This window comes from Nannobrachium achirus, assembly GCF_963921795.1.
Source record: "Nannobrachium achirus genome assembly, chromosome: 24".
NCBI lineage: Eukaryota > Metazoa > Chordata > Actinopteri > Myctophiformes > Myctophidae > Nannobrachium > Nannobrachium achirus.
In genome coordinates, this window is record NC_137831.1 from 10,558,144 (window position 1) to 10,579,304 (window position 21,161).

Genomic DNA, 21,161 nt, shown 5'->3' on the forward strand with positions numbered 1-21,161 from the left:
CCACACAAAATATTATTGTTTAATCATTGTTATAAATGGTTATGTTTAGGTATAAGGTTTAAAATGGTTGTGTTTAGGCATTGCGTTAGAGATCGTTAAGTTTAGGTATAAAAATCACACCCAGTGTGAAGTAAGCGGTGCCTTCTATGAATTTACGTAATTAATTGTGGGCTCGCTGAAAGCGAGAACACTATGTTATCTTCATTATTTATAATATTAAGTTCTCCTCAAAAATGACGTAATTTATCAGTCAAGTTCTCCTCAAAAATGGCATAACCTATTACGTAACCTATTCTCCTCGACAGTACAGTACAAAGGCAGTACAGGCAAGTTCTCCTCGACAGTATAAAGGCAGTACAGTACAAAAGACAGTATAAAAGATGAGGTGCAACCAAAGGGTAGATCTTTATGCCCATACATGGTGTTACATGCGAGCACACACTGTTTCGTAGGAACAGTATTTCTAGTTTCATTACGCGGCCTGCGAAACTTGGCCAATACCAAGGCAGTTTAGCAACTAAAGCTTGCTCAGACTCATGGATTTGGAGCTCATAGAAATTGCGTACCGCTTCAGAAGCCATGACCTTTAACTCCCCCCCCCCCCCCCCCTCTTTTTTGAGCGGTGGTAAACCGCTCCTAAGAGTGGCTGTGCGTGTGTCTGTAGCCACTTCTCCTCAGCGTTTTGCCATAGCAATGTGTGTGTGTAGCCATATTACATCATATTACATCACCAATTACATCCTAGACCTATATCTGTAGCCACTTTTCCTCAGCGCTTTGCCATAGCAATGTGTTTTCCTCAGCGTTTTGCCATAGCAATGTGTTTTCCTCAGCGTTTTGCCATAGCAATGTGTGTGTGTAGCCATATTACATCATATTACATCAACAATTATCTGTAGCCACTATCTGTAGCCACTTTTCCTCAGCGTTTTGCCATAGCAATGTGTTCTCCTCAGCGTTTTGCCATAGCAATATGTGTGTGTGCGTAGCCATATTACATCACCAATTACATCCTATCTGTAGCCACTCTTCCTCAGCGCTTTGCCATAGCAATGTGTTTTCCTCAGCGTTTTGCCATAGCAATGTGTGTGTGTGTAGCCTGTATTACATCACCAATTACCAATTAATAAAGATTATGCAAGCACGACCACCGCTCACTTCACATTGGGTGTGATTTTTTTAATAGCTGGAGGAGGGGAGTGAACAGCCCCTCAACATGTGCTATATGGGCTGGTCCTGGTATGATAATATAGTGGCTATCCCAACTCCCTAGGGGACCATGTACCGTAGATGTCTACCCCTCCCTCCCCCTCATATCCCTCATATCCCTCACCTCCTTCCCCTGTCCTCCTTCTCCGTATCGCTCCTCTGGTCCCTCACAGTCCTCTCTAAAAAATATATATATAATACTTTGATCAGCGGAAAATTATATTCTGAAGCCTTATCAATTATTTATTGTGTGTGCGAGCGTGTGTGCACGCTGGTCATGGGACTGAGCAGCATGTGTGAGTATTGTCATGCAAATGTAGAGCCATGAAGTGGAGACCTCTCTGGGTTTCTCTGCTTTGGTTTCCAGGCATCAGGATATTCTCGAGGTTAGTTCTGATGAGGTCATAATATCAAAGGAGCTGTAGTCAACCTTTTCTTGAAATACGGACGCTAAAATAAAAATGTTTCGAAAATATTTTATAAAAAAGATTAAGCTTCATATATGTGTTTCTATTCAAAAAGCATAAAATAATTTTGGCCATTGTCAGACCGACTTTGTTTACATCCCTTATCAATCCATATAAAAGAATAGAAGAAGGATATAAACAAAGTCGGCCTGACAATGGCCAAAATGATTATTTTATCATTATTTCATGGTTTTTGTGGGTTTTTGTGATCTTCTATAAAATATTTTCGAAACCTTATTTTTATTTTAGTGTCGGTTTTTCAAGAAAAAGTTGACTATAGCTCCTTTAATATTCAGGTAATATTACAAGATGCTAGGGTTGTAGTGTACATTCTTTTTAATCCACAGATAAAGACGATGCTAATCCTAAAATTAACTGTGTATGTTAGACTAGTCTTCTAAATTATTGCAGAGAAACCTGATATATAATGCTGCTTATTCCATTCTATTTAGGCCGTTTATTAGACATACCTTTCTTTTAATAAGATGCAATGTGTGTCTACAACTCTACATGATAGCCAGCGAAATTGGCGTTTCACAGAAATAAGTCATCTTCCAGCTGTATGAGTCTCCAGTGGCAGGGATTGAAACCCAGTGAACCCGGGTCAATGTGCTAGTGCTCCAGGTTAGCAGAGAATACATGATATCTGTAGCAATTGGTGTCTCTTAATGAGTGGGTCTGGTGTAATATTCTGGCTCCTGCCATGGTCGATAGAAAATGTAGGTCCCTGTGTGAAAATCATCTGCAACCCACAATGCTGGATGTTCACGTGCACAGCAAGCCATGTCTCAATGCTGTGACCTGAACACCTGGACAGACTGAGGGCTTTTATTTTGTTTTTAGGTTAATGCTTTATTTGTAAGATAGGAGAGTGTAGAGATACTGGGAACCAAAGACAGAAGAGAGAGATGCGAGACCAACGGATTCGGACTCGGTTCCTCGTTGCTCACAAGGAGCCCATGGTCTGTCTGGCTTAGCTTGGATCAGGAGTGGGCAACTTTGATGATGGCGAGGACCACTATATTTCCACCTTCACTCCAGAGGGCCACATTGCATATTGCTATGTCCTACTTTGTCATTCTATAATCTTATAGAAAAGACGCAAAAAAAATTGGAATCCTGAATTATTTTTTAGTTATTTTTTTTATTTTAATCCTGAAATCTAACATTTTGATTTCATTTCAAATGCATTTAGTTATATACTCATGTTAACTTTATGAACCTAAATACAAATACATTCAACATAAAAAAATAAATAATAATAATAATACTATACTAGTCATTAAGCTACTAACGGAATTAAATCAGGTCATGTTTGGAATTGTAACAGCTGAAGTCAATAATATATCAGTATTCCGGTATTAACCTGTGGGCCGCATTAAGTGAAGGTGGGGGCTGCATGTGGCCCCCGGGCCGCCAGTTGCACCATGTATGGCTTAGAGCTTAGATATACCAGGCAGGCTCCACAGAGGACTGGTATTCAATCATGACTAATACTTTGATACAGGAAAACAGGATGCTGAATTGGCCCTGCAAAGGCACAAAACATACTGATACATGAGGTGTCCACTATCTCTCTCTCTCCCTCTCTCTCTCTCTCTCTCTCTCTCCCTCTCTCTCTGCTTCGTTTTTTTCTCTCTCTCGCTCGCCCAATTGCTCCCTCTTTCTCACACCTGCTGTCTCTCTCTGCATCACTCTGTCTTGCAGCGTCTCTCTCTCCTTCACTCTCTCTCTCTCGTGCACGCATGTGCTCTCTCTCGCCCCCCAAGGCGCACGGTTTCCATGACAACCCCAGCCAGGCGTTTATGGTCTATGGCTAAGTGCTATAGCGTCTGTGTGTGTGTGTGTGTGTGTGTGTGTGTGTGTGTGTGTGTGTGTGTGTGTGTGTGTGTGTGTGTGTGTGTGTGTGTGTGTGTGTGTGTGTGTGTGTGTGTGTGTGTGTGTGTGTGTGTGTGTGTGTGTGTGTGTGTGTGTGTGTGTGTGTGTGTGTGTGCGCGTGTGTGCGTGCGTGTGCACACACACACACACACACACCTCTGTGGAAGTCAATAAGCGAGTGATTGAATGATGAGCGTATATGTCTAGAGGTTTCTCTGCTCATAGACAGAATTACTGTATGTGGCTGTTTTGGTCCCGTCTATCACCTCATGAGCATTTAGCTTATTATGGGATGTTCAGTGTGATTTGTAATAAAATATTAGCTTAGCTACCCATAGCAGCATTAGCAGGTGATTGGAATACATGGCATACATCTACAGATCACTGAAGATGAACGCATTGCAGGACTGACATATTTGGTTGCTGTTTCTCCATATTTCATATTTTTTATGTTTATTTCTTCATAGATTAATGCCCTGTTTTATACTTCATCGTCGCATGACGGTGCTACGGCAAGTAGCGGAAATGGCAATCTAAAAGCTCACAACGTGTTGCGATGCAACTTGAGCGTGTAGATCTGCATTTGAAAGTGTTTAAGTCTGTCTGTATGTTTTTATAAATCCATTTCCTGAAAAGCAGCGATTTTGGACATAATATGGTTTCCGCCTGACAGCGACAATTTAAATAAAAAAATATTAATTGTACATTGTAGAGCAGGGGTCTTCAACAGGGGGTCCGGGACCCCAAGGGGATCCTTAAAGTTACTACAGGGGGTACTCCAAATCTTCCAATCCTTTTTATATTAACAACTTGAACCCTAGTGTCCATATTACTATACTATACTATATACTGACTGAGAACTGTAGCCAAAAATAGCAGATCTACAAGATCTCGTAGATCAGCCATTTTCGGCAAAGAGCTTTGGTGTAGAGGGGAACAAGAGCAGACTACAGAGTAAACAGACAGACAGTAGAGTAAAAGGTCAAGTTTATTAGGTAATAATGTTTGTGTGGTATGCACATGCATTGTTCAAATATGAGAAGGAGACGACCTCACAACATTGTGACATGTTGTGAGGTCGTCACTAATATTTTCATATTATGGCAATCTAAATGCCATTTTATGTTTGATTTAGAATTTTTTTTTACTTCGCTCTCTTTTTCCCAGTCTTTATGTATGACAGCATTACAATTTCATGGTCTTGTCACACTGACAAGATTGCCTCGAGCTCTTTGTGTGTGTGTGTGTGTGTGTGTTTGCGTGTGTGAGTGTGTGTGTGCGTGTGTGTATGTGTCCGTGTGTCCGTCCATCCGTCCACGCGTGCAGACAATCATCTGGGTGGCTGTCACTGTTTTATCGATTGATGCTCACTAACAGGGTGCAGCAATTCACCCAGCATCCTCTAAACAGCCAGAACCAATTGAATCTCATGGATGAATGGCCTCTCTTCTTATTTGCTCTCTCTTTCTCTCTACTTTCTTTGTTAGCTGCAGAAACACAGAAGTTTTATTGCACATCCGTCCAGTTCTCCTCTGAACACATTCTAAGAAGGCTCCATCTACAGTCATACCTAAAGCCTGATATACTTGGTTGCACAGTGTCGCCGCGCATTGGAAATAGCTGATCGTGTCACATCGTGATACATTGTGTGCGTGTAGATCGCACACACACGTATAAATCAAGCATAAGCCTGAATCTGTTCATTGTTGAAATGGGTGGCAGTGCAGCGTAGAGTGCATAATCCTCCCCCCAACACACACAAACACACACACGCACGCACACACACACACACACACACACACACACACACACACACACACACACACACACACACACACACACACACACACACACACACACACACACACACACTGCAGCTGTGTATTCTGTCAGTGTCCTTGAGCAAGAATCCTATACATGCTAAAGTCATCCTGGATAAAGGCGAGAGCCACAGCAATAAATACGTAAGGTTGCTACACTATGCTCCAGCTGAAGATGACTAATTACTAGGCTTATGTGCTTCCAGACCTGGCAGAAATATTTAATTAATTTATATTGGTTGTAGCTGATGTTCAGGGGGATGCGTCCACGCCGCTGTTAGGTATTTTGTTGTGGTTCATATCATCTTTTTATCATTTCATATTGATGACCAACTGACCACCTGACCCTAAGGCACAGCCATAATGCCATGTGCAGCATTTACAAGGCCAGGCTTCTGTCTGGTAGAAATGAAGCCTTATCTACTGCCATGGAGCCTGTACCAAAAACAATGAGAATTGTTTTGGTTCAGCTCAGCCTGGAAGGACATCCCTTCAGCAACCTATGAACTCTTTGCCACGTATATGGAACCCACTTGTGGACAAGAAACATCCTATGTACTGTTGAAACGTCATCCATTGACTGACGAAATGACCATACTTACACTCATGTCAAAACATGTCAGAGAGAGCACGAACCATTGAACCATTATTTATGTACTGTACCTGTCTTGAATTCTCCATAGTAAACATACCATTCTCACTCTGAATCACTCTCCTGTCTTATTGCTTTGTGATGGATTATTGTATCTCATAGGGGAATAAGAAGGTGTTGTTGTTTACAAATAATATACTTATCAGCCGCTCGTAAAGCCTTCTTTCCCTGTGCCTTCTGTCTTTCTCAGGGCTCGTTTCCAGGGATCTTACACTTGGTTCTGGTGTTGCGGCCCTCCACCTTGTTCCAGAGGACACTGTCAGACTTTCTCTTCAAGTTCAACAAGGATGATTTCAAGATGAAGGTGACTGTACTGTAGCTCTTTCACGAAAAGCCACCTGTTTTGTACTAGCACTATCAAATTAACACACTGTACTTAGTCTGCTCTTTTTCCCCTCTATACCAAACCTCTTTGTCAAAAATAGCCGATCTACAAGCTCACAACGCCTCGCGCTGGGCGTTGTGAGCTTGTAGATCGGCTATTTTTGGCTACAGTTCTCAGAATATGGACACTAGATCTAAGTTGTTAATATAAAAGGATTGGAAGATTGGACACATCAAATTAATACTCTGCCTAATAGCTTGCCCTATACAGAGTTCCATCAAGATACTGGCTCTCCCATTAGTGTTGAGATTCCCTAGTATTCTATTCTGAGCCAAATGAGGCTTTGTCAGCCGTATTCCACGGATAATGTGTCAAATTGAACCGACATATTTAACAAGAATCAAATATTACCTTTTCACTAGTGCATTGATGCCAGCTGCACTGGCTTCCCCCTGTGGGGGTCCTCCCTATGTTCCCCAGGTTCTATGTTCTCCAGGTTCTATGTTCCCCACTTCCCCCCCAAAAAGGTTCTATGTTCCCCAGGATATGTTCCCCACCCACCAACCCTCCCCCAAAAAAGGTTCTATGCTCCACGCTCAACGAGAAAGGTATATGTTCCCAACTCAAATGCAGGGAATGGTGTGACATCTGGGCACTAAGAACATTTGGGCAATTCTATTTTCTAATTCTATTCTATTTTGTCCCAATAGTGGCCAGAAGTCCAGGTGCCCAGTCATAATAAAAGTATGGTGCCCAGATGTCCCTAGTGTCCTCCTGTCCCACTAGTATTTGCAATTTCTCCCCATTATTGTGGGGAACATTGAACCTTTTTTGTGGGTGTAAGTGGGAAACACAGAACCTGGGAAACATTGGACCTTTTTTGGGTAAGCGCGGAACATAGAACCTTTTTTTGTGGGGGAAAATGGGGAACATAGAACCTGGGGAACATAGGTACGGTCCCCCCACTGTGGTGTGTCAGCATTTTGCCTAAATTACATGTCCAAAATAGGGATGCCAGTTTGAAAGTGGTTAATGTCTATCAGCGGCACAAATGACGAGTTTGCAGATTTGACACACACAAGCGGGCCCGTGCAGCTGACACTAACAGGCTGAAAAAGGGGGGCTTTATGAGGCAGGGCAGCCCTCCACAAGAAACTCAGATTTTATTGCATCTTATAAATATTTATTATTTGCGACAGACAGAATATTTGTTTACTGGTTGAATATGGCTGTCACATTTGCACGTTGTCGGTGGAATATTGCTGACACAGTCACATCGGGAAAGCCACACACTTCTGGCTCAGAATACTCCGAATACTCAGCACTAATAGGAGATTTCATTCATATCTTTTATGGAACTCGAAAATGCTTCACCAGGTAGTTTCAGTATAGGCCTAGTCTGGGTTTCCGAGGCTAGGCCAAGCGTAACAACTCGCTACCCTCAAAATAGAGCCCTCTGTCTGCCTGTGTGTGTGTGCTTTCTTCCCCTACCTAATGCATGTGTGTTCATATATATGCATGTATATATATTTTGTGTGACCAAATTTTTATTAATTTTCATTTTACATTGAAAAGATCAGCCCCCTTTTCACAACATATTTAGGTGGTAATACAGTATTCGTTTCGGACACATGCAGGTTACAGATGCTGAGGGAAAAAAACAAGAAAAAAAAAACAAGAAGATATATCCACAGATCACATCCTGCCTCTGCCACCCTCTCTCCACTTTGTGTTCATATTTATAAAATGTTTTATTCATTTGAGGAGAACTTATGGTACTGTATGTTAAGTACTTTTAGGCTATAGCTGGTGACTGTCTGACAATCATGGTCTATAACTTTGTGTGTGTGTGCATGTGTCAGGTGGTGATGCTGAGTTCGGTAACTGAGCTCCATGCTTACATCGATCCTACACAGCTGACCACAGAGCTTGGAGGAACACAGGAATACTGCCATGACACCTGGATCTCCCATCGAACTGTAAGTACGCACGCACACACGCACGCACGCGCACAACTTAAACACATTTTCTTTGATGTTGACCACCTAGCATCCCTATTCTGAGGGAACATTTGCAGAAAAATTGCCGATCTACAAGCTCACAGTGCATCAAGTTGCAACACATTGGGAGCTTAGTAATCTTGCGTAGCCAGACAACTATTCCACAATCTCCGAAGAGGCTGGAACTACAATTCCCGAACGGCGAGTATCGGAAGTAGCCACTGCTGCACTGAACTGTAGTCCCATTGGAAACATAACAGAAACACACTCGCACAGACAGAGTCATTCGAGCGTCATATTGTTGTTATGCGTGTATAGTTTAAGAAAACATTTGAAAACAACATGGAAGTAACACCAACAACAACACCAGAGAAAGACGAATTCTACCACATATTGCGGTCACGTGTTCAAATACTGGATTCTGATTGGCTAAATTCCGGAGGTTATGGCAGAACAACCGCCGCAGTTGTGTGAGGACTTGCTTCCAGGAAGAACTTTGCAAGTTACAACTGTGTTTTCTTTCGTGTATATGGTAGATGTGGTAGAAAAGCTATTTACCACTCGGGGTCGGACATTATGCTCTCATAATGTCCTGTGTGAGGTGTTATCGGACTCGGCTGCGCCTCGTCCGATAACACCCTCACACAGGACATTATGAGAGCATAATGTCCTCTCACTCGGGGTAAATTGCTTACATAACGCCCCCAAAAATATTGAAAGGCGACATAACGCTTCCAGTAGGACTTATCGCTACTGCACCAAGGGTGCGTCACATCCACTTTATCTCGCACTCATCGTTAGACCTTCCGTCTCCCAGACTGGCTTTTTTCACTCTAAAACCGTGTTATACAAAATTCCCCAGTCCCCAGTTCAAATATGATTATTTCAGGGGTCACGGCCTGAGGTTGAGAACCACTGGCATACACTACCTGTCTTTGGGCATTGCGCATCGGAGTAAGGAACGCGTTATTGAGCTGAATTATTCTTATATAGTCCTGGAAATCGGGTTAAATATTCTGGAAACGTTTTGGAAAATAATTGGTAAAGATATGTGGGAACCCTGCACGAGACTATGGAGCTTAGCAATTTTTTGTTCATATTCATACATTCTGTTGTATTAATTTGAGGATGTGTGTGTGTGCGTGCGCGTGTTACGTTACAGGCGATTGAGGCGTTTGCCCTCATGGTTAAGACCACAGCCCAGACACTGCAGGCCTTCGGAACAGAGCTGGCTGAGACGGAGCTCCCCAACGACTGCCAGGCCACCACCAGCCTACTGCACACACACACACTGAAGAAGGACCAGATGAAGGTGTGTGTGTGTGTGTGTGTGTGTGTATTTGTGTTACTAACTGGTTGTTTTATGGTAAAAAAAGGGAGAAAAAAGGAACAAAAATAAGTGAGTTAGTATAAGAATTGTAAACATTCTTGACGGTGTGTCAATAAAATTGGCATTCTAAAATGCTAGTGTCCTCACAAGTCATCATGCTAATGCAAAGTGTCTGTGTGTGTCTCCTTTTCCCTCTGTTCCTTTCTCATACTGTACATATTAGTCAAGCTTCAGCAACTTGAAGCTTGAGAACAAATTAATAAAACAAGTACTGCTGTCAGATCTTGGAGCACCCACTAAGAGAGTTTCTATTCTTTTACCCAATTGACAGTTACTTACTTAAAGGACCATAGCGGCATCAATATCATTGCCTATTCAGTTTGACCATGCATCCTACATGAGACCACACAGCACACCATTGACCATTTTCTATTTATTAAAACGTGCCTGAGTAATTGAGTCAGTGGCAGTGCCGATAGCCAGTAAAAGAACATGGGCTTAAAACTTGGATGGCATGGGTTTTGCGACAGCGGTGCTGTCCATGGTCTTTAAGGGTGCATAAGGGTCGTCTTGCCTATATGATATATAGATATTGCATTGCTACAACTGGTTTCTGAAACTGGTCTCCAAATGACAATGACCCCAAATGCTTTTTCTTTACGTATTTATTTTTAGCGGTGAGCAATTTCGAAAAGTCTGTATGTCCTCGCTAAATTATGAGACTGTGCCCTTCAATCATAACCAATGGGCTAAACATGCCCTCCCTGTTAAACAAGTTGTTCGCTTCATGAAAGAAACGTGTGTGTAATTCCCAGGAGGACTTGAAGGTGGCGCTGTCTCAGGGAGGTCGTCTGCTGGAGTGCATCAATGAACCTCTGCAGACGGACCCGGAATACAACATGACTCACGATGAACTGGAGAACCTTGCTACTGTACAGAGGTACGGTATGGATAGAACTTAGAGAAATACATTTTAGGGCTTAGAAACGTTTTTTTTTTTTTACTGATTAGGTGCATGGTCTAACTATGTTATTGTTTTTTCTAGATTGATATTCCTATGCATTTGTTATATTGTTGTTGATGTACTGACATATTATCATGCTTATTATAGTGATGTATTACCTGTTTAGTCGCTTTGGATTAAAAGCGTCTGCTAAATGCCTAAACTGTAACTGTAAACTGTAAGTGGATAAATGGATGTGCAAATGGATGGACATACTGAAAACTGTCAAACCACGCCCTGTGGGCCATGGAAGGGGTTTTACCATTCAAAATCTTGAAAAAAATACATTTTAATCACCTAATAGAAGAACAGTGTTCCAACAAAGAAAAGAAAATGAGTCCAGTGATTTTACTCATATGGTTTTGATGGTGAAATATATCCAAATTCTAAGAAAATAAAGGGCCGCCAGGCACCTTCAAAATCAAGTACAATTCTTAGACATGACATAATGATTACTCATCACATACTGTATGTCTCCCATTACATAATGTGGCTGCCTCCTGGCACCACTGGCACACAAAATCAGCGTCATATCGTGTTGCATTGGATTTCTTTTTGGAGAGTAACATTGTCAGTTCTCAGTTGTCTCATCAAACAAACTAAATAACCCAGAACATGTGGGAACAGTGAATTGAACAGTGAATTGTGCAGTAGGAGCGAGATCATTTAGCGACCTACAACCGGGTCGCGACGTGGTCGGTAGTTTTCAGCGACCGGGTCGCTAAATCGAGCGACCGGGTCGCTAAATCGAGCGACCGGGTCGCTAAATCACCGACCGCGCCGCTAAATCGACCGACCCGGTCGCTAAATCTACCGACCTGCCTGCAGTTTTAGGTCGGTAGATTTAGCGACCCAGTTGGTACATCTAGTGACCCGGTCGGAAGATTTTGCGCCCCAGTCGGTCGATTTAGCGACCCGGTCGCTCGCTTTAGCGGCGCGGTCGGTGATTTAGCGACGCGGTCGGTGATTTAGCGACCCGGTCGGGAGGTTGCGTGGCAGGTTAGCCTAACTGAGGTAAGGTTACTGAGGTTAGGTTTAGGGTTAGGGTTAGGGTTAGTAGCCCGGTGGTCGGTGGAAGCGACCACCGGTCGGTGGATTTACCTACCCGGTCGCTGGATTAGCGTCCCGGTCGGTGGAATTAGCGTCCCGGTCGGTGGAATTAGCGACCCGGTCGGTGGTTTTAGCGTCCCGGTCGGTGGTTTTAGCATCCCGGTCGGTCGATTTAGCGACCCGGTCGGTGGTTTTAGCGTCCCGGTCGGTGGTTTTAGCGTCCCGGTCGGTGGTTCTAGCGTCCCGGTCGGTGGTTTTACCGTCCCAGTCGGTCGATTTAGCGACCCAGTCGCTGAAAACTACCGACCACGTCACGACCCGGTTGTAGGTCGCTAAATGATCTCGCCCTCTCTCGAATTGTGGGATGTCCGGTTAACACCACATACTTTAGTCGATTTAGTCGTTATGCCAATTAGCCCTGCCCACACATTTCTAGGTTGACACTGCTATTGTTCACTCCTGGCTCACCTGCCATTGAGGAGCCTTCAACGGGGGGAAGTAGAACTCAGACATACTGAGTCAGACATACTGTACTGCCTTCTGTACCAGAGTTCGACTTCTTTAGACTTCGTATAAACCAGGGGTCTTCAACGTTTTCAGGCCAAGAACCTCTAAGTTGAGAGAGATATTAAGCGGGGACCCCCTTAACCTTTCCAGAGATTCCATACTTTCATTGTTTGACAGCACAATCATCAGTATATTTTAGATTCATGTCAATTTGTGATTTCAGATATTTAACCACTCAGTTTCCTCTCCTCTCCTCAGACTCCTAGGCCAGCTGGATGAGACCGAGACGGCGTTTGATGATTTCTGGGAGCGCCATCGCACGAAGCTGGAACAGTGTCTACAGCTCCGCCATTTTGAACGGGACTTCAGAGAGGTGAGGGGAATTGTGGGAGTTCTCCTGGGCAACAGTAGTCTAACCTAACGCGGACATTCTACGGCCCCGACAGATCTCACCGGTTCCTCCGGCGTCTCGAAATGACGCGGAGGGGGACATGACTCCTGCTGCTGTCCGCTTTGAGTAAATGAGGAAGTGATCTGCGGTGGAAAACGAGTGATAAATCATAGCGATTTTATCATTATTATGGATAAGCCTAAACAAACCAGTTCACATGAACAATACTGATGTAAAATAAGATATCTGAACGGCTACATATATTTTATATACAATTAAAATGTCGCGAGCCACAGCTACAGGGGCGCTATCCCAGGCTTTTCTCTTTGAAATGCCTGGATCCCAAGGCTAGGGAACACAAAAATAACGCATGACAAATGAGTGTGTTTTGTTGCTAGCTTATAGTGGGGCGGCATAGCTCAGGGGTAGAGAAACCGTTATTAGAGCACGAAGGGTTCCCAGTTCGAATCCGGGCTCCCCCTGAGTTAATGTCGAAGGGTCCTTGGGCAAGACTCTGAACCCCACATTGCTCCCGGTGAGCAGGTTGGTGCCTTGCATGGTTTCCTCCGCCACCGTGATGCACAATCTCTGTAAAGCGCTTTGGATAAAAGCGCTATATAAATGCACCATTTACCATTTACCATTTTATAGTGAAAACACTTGTCTCTTTACCTTGGCATTGAGTGTGTTTGTGTGTTTGTGTGTGTGTGTGTGTGTGTGTGTGCTTGCATGTGTTCGTAGGTTCGTGCCCAGCTAGACGTGGCGTCGGAGAGGTTGTCGGGGTTCTCTGAGGTCAGCATAAGTCCTGCCCACGGGGAGCACGTCCTTCGAGAGCTCAGCAGCCACGAGGAGAAGGCCTACGTAAGCTACACACACTCAAGCACACACACACGTGTTGTGTGGTTACGCTACACGTGTCCTGGACACTCGCACACATGTACACATACTACTACACACACCTATCCTGTCTCGCCGTTATACTGAAACATGATATAGTGCTGCACAATATATAGTGTTCGTTTTACATACGCAAGGACACACAATGGCTCAAACGCACGCACGCACGCACGCGCGCACACACACACACACAGCTATTAAACAGATCATCCATCTCAATGACACTACTGACATTGCAGTCTTTTTAGTCCATGCAATTCACGCGAAGATCACATGAACGGTTTGTCTTGCAAAAGCGCACACCACACACAAATGTTATTGCAGTGCTCGCTCGCTCTCTCTCTCTCTCTCTCTCTCTCTCTGTCTGTCTCTCTGTTGGCATGTCTTTGATGTATCCTTGAAGGCATAAATGTTAATGACATAATCAATATCATGTCCCCCCATCCCCCACTTACTGGGATGAAAGTGCACTGTGCGCACGTGCGTGTCGCATGGAACTGAGTTTGGGGAAGGAGGGTGTATATTTGTGTACAGGGGCGTCACACCAAATTCTGGGCCCTGGGTACAAGGATTCACTGCTGGCCCACCATGAATGTTAACTATTGAAAAATAGCAGATATACAAGCTCGCAGCGCGGCACCGAGTGCCGCGCTGCGAGCTTGTATATCTGCTATTTTTGAAAACTCGTGAAAATGTGTGCAAGAAACCTATGTCAAGGACCCCCAAGATGATATGTATTTGGCCACGGACCCCGATCTCAAAATATTTAGTTCCAGCGACCCCCAGAAGCAAAATACATAATAAGATTTTCACACATTTTCACAACTTTTCAAAAATAGCAGATCTACAAGCTCGCAGCGTGGCACTCGGTGCCGCGCTGTGAGCTTGTATATCTGCTATTTTTCAATAGATAAAGTTATTAGGGCCCCTCCACCTTGGGCCCCAGTAACTCAGTCCCACTTTCCTACCCCTTGTGTATGTGTGTCGGGCGAGACTGAATCTGCAGGCATGTGTTCCCCATATTTCCCATTCCATCCAGTGGTATTAGCTAATGAACAAGGCTCAGGAGAGGAGAGGGTGGATAGAGGAGGGGAGAAAGATTTATGTTCGCTCAGATGGAGAGAGAGAGAGAGGTACTGTAATTGCAACTGTAACACCCAGGATTCGAACCCGGTCTGCCCGGAAACCAAACATGCAAGACATCATCCCTTAACCAGAGAGGGGAGATATTAGCAGGGTTCCCACGGTCATGAAATTCCTGGAAATATTTTGAACAAATATTTTTCCAGTACTGGAAAAGTTCATGGGTCCTATAAGGTCCTGGAAAAAATAGCTATGCATTTGTTAATACCTCTGAAATGAAAAATTAAACATTGGTCAAATTACAAATATTAGAGGCAGAAATTTTGAAAATAGCAGATCTACATCATGTAGATCGGCTATTTTCACAATAAAACCGTGTTATACAAAATTCCTCAACTCTTGGTGCTCGTCGGGGTGGGGTAGGGGGTCCCCAGTTCAAATATGATTATTTTGGGGGTCACGGCCTGAAAAGGTTGAGAACCACTGGCATACTGAGCGTTATTGAGCTGAATTATTGTTATATAGTCCTGGAAATCAGGTGAAATATTCTGGAAAAGTTTTGGAAATTAATTGGTAAAGATGTGTGGGAACCCTGTATTAGGCTTTGGAGTTTCAGGCAGGACTACTTATCAACTGGGTGTCAAGAGAGTGAGGGAGAGAGAGAGGGAGAGGGGACATTCCTGAGCAGGGTCTGGTGGTTAGCAGGAATGTGGTGTAACAGAAAGGTCGCAGGTTTAATCCCCGCTGCGTCTTTGAAAAAAGGTTCGGCCTTTTGACTGTTTGATCAGCCCTCACTTGGACAAAGAACAGTTTGCATACAACATCATTAGGAGAATAAACTCCGATCCTGACCCTTTTGCAAGCACCGCTGTTAAATCTTCAGCTGTGGAGGTGACAAGTTCTGCTCTCAACGGTTTTATTGCAGACAATTGGAATGTCATTTCCCGTTCATTTCCTTTTGCATTTTTGGGAACGCAGTAAAGAAAAAATCACATGGGGCGAAGTCAGGTGAACACGGGCGATGCAGCGAATTAAAACCTCTTTCTCAAAGTCCTAAATGTCCATTTTATTACTGTTGAATGGATCATCACTAACTAGCTTCATACTTCACAGCACCACTGACAAAGCCTTAACCACTTTCTTTTTTATTTTATGATCAACACTTTCAAACTGGCATCCCTGTTAAGGTAGTCTCACGTAGCCAGACAACTATTCCACAATTTCCGAATGCTATATAGAGTCTGGAACTACACCTCGTGAACGGCGAGTAATGGAAACTGTCATTACCGTTTAAGAAAATATATTTTAAAATGTTATTTTTTCTAAGCAGCAAGCTGAACATGCTTATATGATTTTTATTTATATAATGATAAATATGCGCGATGTGAGACGGAAACGGAAGTGAGGAGGAGGCTTCACTTCCGCTTTAACCGGTTACTCATCGTTCTTCTAACGTTATTCCAGACTGTATGACGGGAGCATTTCCAAATCGCCGAGTCAACAGTCTGGCCACACGAGACTACTGTTAAGTCAACCCCCCCCCTGCCCCCATTTTCAAATATAGTTAAAACAGCAGATAGATAACATATCTATATGCAACACGCCACGGTTGTAGATCAGCTATTATACTGCAGGGCTTACGTGGTGGAAACGTGTTAATGGTCCCTTATGGAGTTTGTTGTGCACCTTTTTCAGGAGGTGCTGGACCGTGCCCTGTCCTTGGCAGGGGAAGGGGACGCGCTCATAGACAACTCCCACTACGCAGAGGACTCCATCAGGCCCAAATGCTGTGAGCTGAGAGCGGTGTGCGAGGGCATCACCTCCACGCTGACCACCAAGAAGAACCTTCTGCTCCGAGCCATGGAGCTGCACCAGGCTCTGGACAAGGTAGGACCTACAACACAAAGGGGCCTTTTCCACCAGCAAAGAACCGGTTCCAGAACCAGTGCCGGTTCAACTTTCTTGGAACCTTGCGTTTCCACCAGATTGAACCATGATTGAACCAGAGGAACCAAGGATTTTGTGGTTCCCGTTCGGAAACCAACTTTTACGGTTCAGAACCAACTCCGGTTCTTGGTGGAAAAGCACACCTCTGGTTCATCCCATAGGCGGGAGAAAGAACCAGAACCGGTTCTTTGCCGGTGGAAAAGGCCCTATACTGTACGTGTGCAAAGGGAGGGAGGCGGTTTGTCTTATAAGCCAGGGGTCTTCAACGTTTTCAGGCCAAGGACCCCTTAGTCGAGAGAGAGATGAAGCAGGGACCCCCACAACCCATAGATACCATATAGTTTAGTTTTCATTTTTTGACAGCGCGATCATGAGTGTGTTTTGGGTTCATCTAAATTTGTGTTTTCAGATATTTAACCACTTGAACTGTCAATACTTAATAAACTTGACCTTTCAACTATGTACTTAGTCTACTCTTTTTTCCCCTCTACACCAAACATCTTTGCCGAAAATAGCCGATCTACATGCTCACAACGCCTCGCAGTGCGAGGCGTTGTGAGTTTGTAGATCTGCTATTTTTGGCTGAAGTTCTCAGAATATGGACGCTAGTGTTCAAGTGGTTAAATATAGAAAAGGAGAATAAAAAAGCTTCTATTACCCAAATATTTGGAGGACCTCCTGTTGAAGACCCCCGTTATGAGCATAGTTCAGGCAGACAACTCTTGGATTCATTTTGAATATATTTTATTGAGCATTTACTGAGCAGATGTATGAAGCATAGTTTGGCGTCAGGACTCTTGTCTCTATTCATCTACAAGCTCGCAACGCGTCGCATTGCGACGTGTTGTGAGCTTGTAGATCTGCTATTTTCAACATGTTTTACCTTTGGTACTTCAAGTACATTTTGATGCCAATACTTTTACTCAAGTACATTTTGAATTCGGGACTTTTACTTGTAACAGAGTATTTCTACATTGCAGTATTGGTACTTTTACTCAAGTAAAACATTTGAGTACTTTTTCCACCACTGCGTCTCTCTCTCTCTCTCTCTCTCTATCTCTTTCTCTCTCTCTCTCTCCCTTCCCCCCCCCCCCCCCCCCCCCCTCCCTCCAGGCGTCCAGGTGGTGTGAGGAGGGGATCTACTTGTTGGCGTGTCAGCCGGTGGACCGCTGTCAGTCTCAGGACGGAGCGGAGGCGGCGCTGCAGGAACTGGAGAGGTACCTGGACACGGCTGCCCTGCACAACCTGAACGACAACAGCGCCATCTGCTGTCAGTACCAGGCAGTACTCACTCCTCAGCTCAGAGTGAGTAGCCTACTCTGTGTGTTTGTGCGTGTGTGTGCCTGAGTACGCGAAATGTTATCTACCCGAGGATAGGCTGGGAAGTATTGCTCCTGTATTACGTGGCCAATGGGAGTGCTGAATTGGTTGGACCCCCTTAGTTCCCTTAAGCCCCTTTTCCACTGACATGGCCCAACACCACACCACTCCACACCGCCCACTTGTGCCAGGTTTTCCACTACAAGGACCTGGGTAGAATGGTGTGAAAGTGGTACTAAACGTGGTACTAAAAAGTATCCACCACAGAGTAGGTCTGAGCCAGGCCAAACGGGGCCACACACTTCATGATGACTGATCACTCACTGACTTTTCTTTTGCAGTAGACCACCAGGATATAGTTGTTATACATGATAATAGATTATATTGTGTTATAACCACTATTATAATCTATTATAGTGTATTATAATTATCATAGTAATACATCAATACTTATAGTGTATTATAATCACAGTTATAATGCATTATAGTGTATTATAATAAGGATAGTCGTAATACAAATTTATATTGTATTATAATCACAGTTAAAGGGGTCAGCTTGTTTCTTACCGATAGGGGTACTTTTGTGTAAATGAAAATGTAGATATCTTTAAGTGATGTCGTGTAGTGTGGGCTAAAGCTGCCGTCGAAAAGGGGCTTTAGTTCTCCCTTCACTGTGTTTACATGCACCTTAATTATAGTGTGATTAATGCAATATTCTGGTTTTTTAAATGGTCATGTAAACACCATTATCTGATTTTAAAAGTTCCATTAGATTTATTTGGGCATGTAAAAGCTCTGTTGGGTTTCGTTAACCCATTTAGGCCTACAATTATTGACTGCTTTAACTATCGAAAAATAGCAGATATACGCTGCGAGCTTGTAGATCTGCTATTTTTGAAAGAGTCATGAAAATGTGTGCAAATCTTTGAATATATGTATTTTCAAAGCGAACGTTAGTAACTCAAATTTTGCTTCTGGGTGGTCCCTGGAACTAAATATTTTGAGATGGGGGTCCGTGGCCAAATAAATATCATTTTGGGGGTCCTTCACATGAAAAGGTTTGAGAACCATGCACTGACATAGTAGTCTCTCAAGAACAGACTAACTGAGCTCCAGTTGAAGTGAAAAGGACCTTTTCTTTGACGATGGCTGGCCAGATCGCTGACATAGAAACATAGGTTTTTTCCAAAAACCTTAGAAGGATTCAAAAGACACTTATAGAATCGGGTCAAAATTCTAATTTTCACGATTTTTCAAAAATAGCAGATCTACAAGCTCGCAGCGCGGCACTCGGTGCCGCGCTGTGAGCTTGTATATCTGCTATTTTTTTATATTTAAAGCATAAGATATTGCGTCATATTGTGTTCAGGCCTAAATGGGTTAACGTACGTAGGCTTATGCCTGATTACGTAGCCATGAGATGTGCCAGCTTCACTTCCCTGAGCTTACGCAGAAAGAAACCAGCTTGTGATCAAAACCTGTAGAGGGTTAATGCCATCATGTAAACTAGACCCTCCAGAAGAAACGGGGGCAAAAAGTCTTGATTATGCGGACTGAAATCATTGATTATGCGGGCAAAAATCCTTGATTTTGCGATGAAATATGCAGTGTTTTGTGTGATTTTATGCGGTGAAATTGCGGAACGTTGCGGATTATGTGAAAAGTTGCGAAAAATGTGACATGCAAAATATGCAGAAAGTTGCGAAATATTCGAAAAGTTATGATTTACGCAAAAAGATCGGAAATATGCGGTGATGAAATATGCAGGTAGTTCCGAAATATGCGGGTGGAAATATGCGATTGTGCAGCCTTTTTGAAAATATGTGACCCCCTGCATATTCTGCGGCATTTGGCTGATTATGCGGGAATTCGCATAATGGCATTGTTCTGGAGGGTCCAGTAAACACTCTCTCCCTCCGTCCCTCCCTCCCTCAGGACCAGGTGGAGAAGGTGTTTCAGAAGCAGGCTTCTGTCCAGGAGATGTTTGAGAAGAGGAGGGTCAGTCTCAAGAAGCTGGCAGCCAAACAGACCAGACCCGTTCAACCCGTAGCACCCAGACCTGAGGTCAAATCACCACAGGCCTCCCCTGGTAAGGAGAAAACATCACCAGAGTGGGTCAGGGGCCTCGTTTTTGTCTCAGGGCACCCCATAAACATTTTTTTTTAAATCCGAGGCACCCCTACATTATAATCTTCACTCCCAGCACCTTATATTTATAGCATATCGTCGTTGTCGGGTGGAAACCTTGTATGTCCAAAACCGTTCCTTTTGTATTTATCATCTATAACTAGTTTTGTGCGACAGGCTTGTATGATGAAGCAGGGATTTGATTTACCAAAAGACGTACACATTTGAAAGGATTCTGCCCGACAGTGACAATGTTTTAGTGATTATGTTGTGAGGAAAACCCCCACTCCACCCATCGCGTCCTGACAGCCAATCAGCGTTGATGTTGTCCGGAGACACAGAAATGTTTTTGGTGTTGAGTTGGGACTCCCTTTTTTCCAGGTTTTTCACCTTGATTCCAACGGGACATGATATTTTTTACCAACACAGACCTGCGTGACCAAAGTGAAGCGATAGAAGCGACTAGAGAGGAAGAAATAGCTTCAGGTTTGGACGCAGCTTAAGGAGGACCACAAAATCAATTGACAGGGTCGTTGGTTGGCCTGATGGCTCACACCAAGAACAACTTTAAAGATGAACTGAAAAATGTTGTTATTTTATATATTGACCTCAGGAAGTCATATTATCAGTAGGGCGGAGGGAATATATATATTGGTTTATCAGAGTTCAACATGTCTTTATTGTTTCATCTTGAGTAGGCTCTCTCTCTCTCTCTCTCTCTCTCTATCTATCTATCTATCTATCTATCTATCTATATAATTGTATTCCATCACTCTCCCATTTTATAGGATGGATAAAAGCCTTGTAAATCTTGCACTCGGTCTTCAAGTCGAGTCAGCATTCTTCTGTCGCTATATGGCAGAGGAAGAGAAAGATGGTGATAAAGGAAGGGAACCAGAGGTGGCTAGAAAGATTTATTTAAAAAATAGAGAACACTCTAACCTATTGAACTAACACCTAAAATCAAAGGACTGGTCTCTCCTGGATGGTCTTAGCAAGATGATACTTTTGCTCTAAATATCTAGCGCTGGGCTACTAGCATAGCAATGTGACCAAAGGATTAATGGATGGAGAGAAGGAGAGAGTGAGAGAGGGAGAAAGGGGGATCGTCATAAAATGCAACACGGGTGGCTGCTGCTGAATGAATGGAAAAGA

General features: G+C 43.6%; 1 protein-coding gene across 1 annotated transcript in view; it reads left to right on the plus strand.

The window, feature by feature from the left end:
* Positions 1-21,161, plus strand: part of LOC308279954 (guanine nucleotide exchange factor DBS-like) — a gene marked incomplete at its 3' end in the record, with an annotated part of 116,638 nt that overhangs the window by 87,312 nt on the left and 8,165 nt on the right. Inside the window, exons 5-13 of the mRNA XM_080720178.1 lie at positions 6,217-6,330; positions 8,214-8,330; positions 9,514-9,663; positions 10,497-10,621; positions 12,500-12,614; positions 13,374-13,493; positions 16,308-16,499; positions 17,673-17,864; positions 19,815-19,968. Of these exons, the coding sequence (XP_080576304.1) occupies positions 6,217-6,330; positions 8,214-8,330; positions 9,514-9,663; positions 10,497-10,621; positions 12,500-12,614; positions 13,374-13,493; positions 16,308-16,499; positions 17,673-17,864; positions 19,815-19,968 (1,279 nt within the window). The remainder of the gene's footprint in view (positions 1-6,216; positions 6,331-8,213; positions 8,331-9,513; positions 9,664-10,496; positions 10,622-12,499; positions 12,615-13,373; positions 13,494-16,307; positions 16,500-17,672; positions 17,865-19,814; positions 19,969-21,161) is intronic.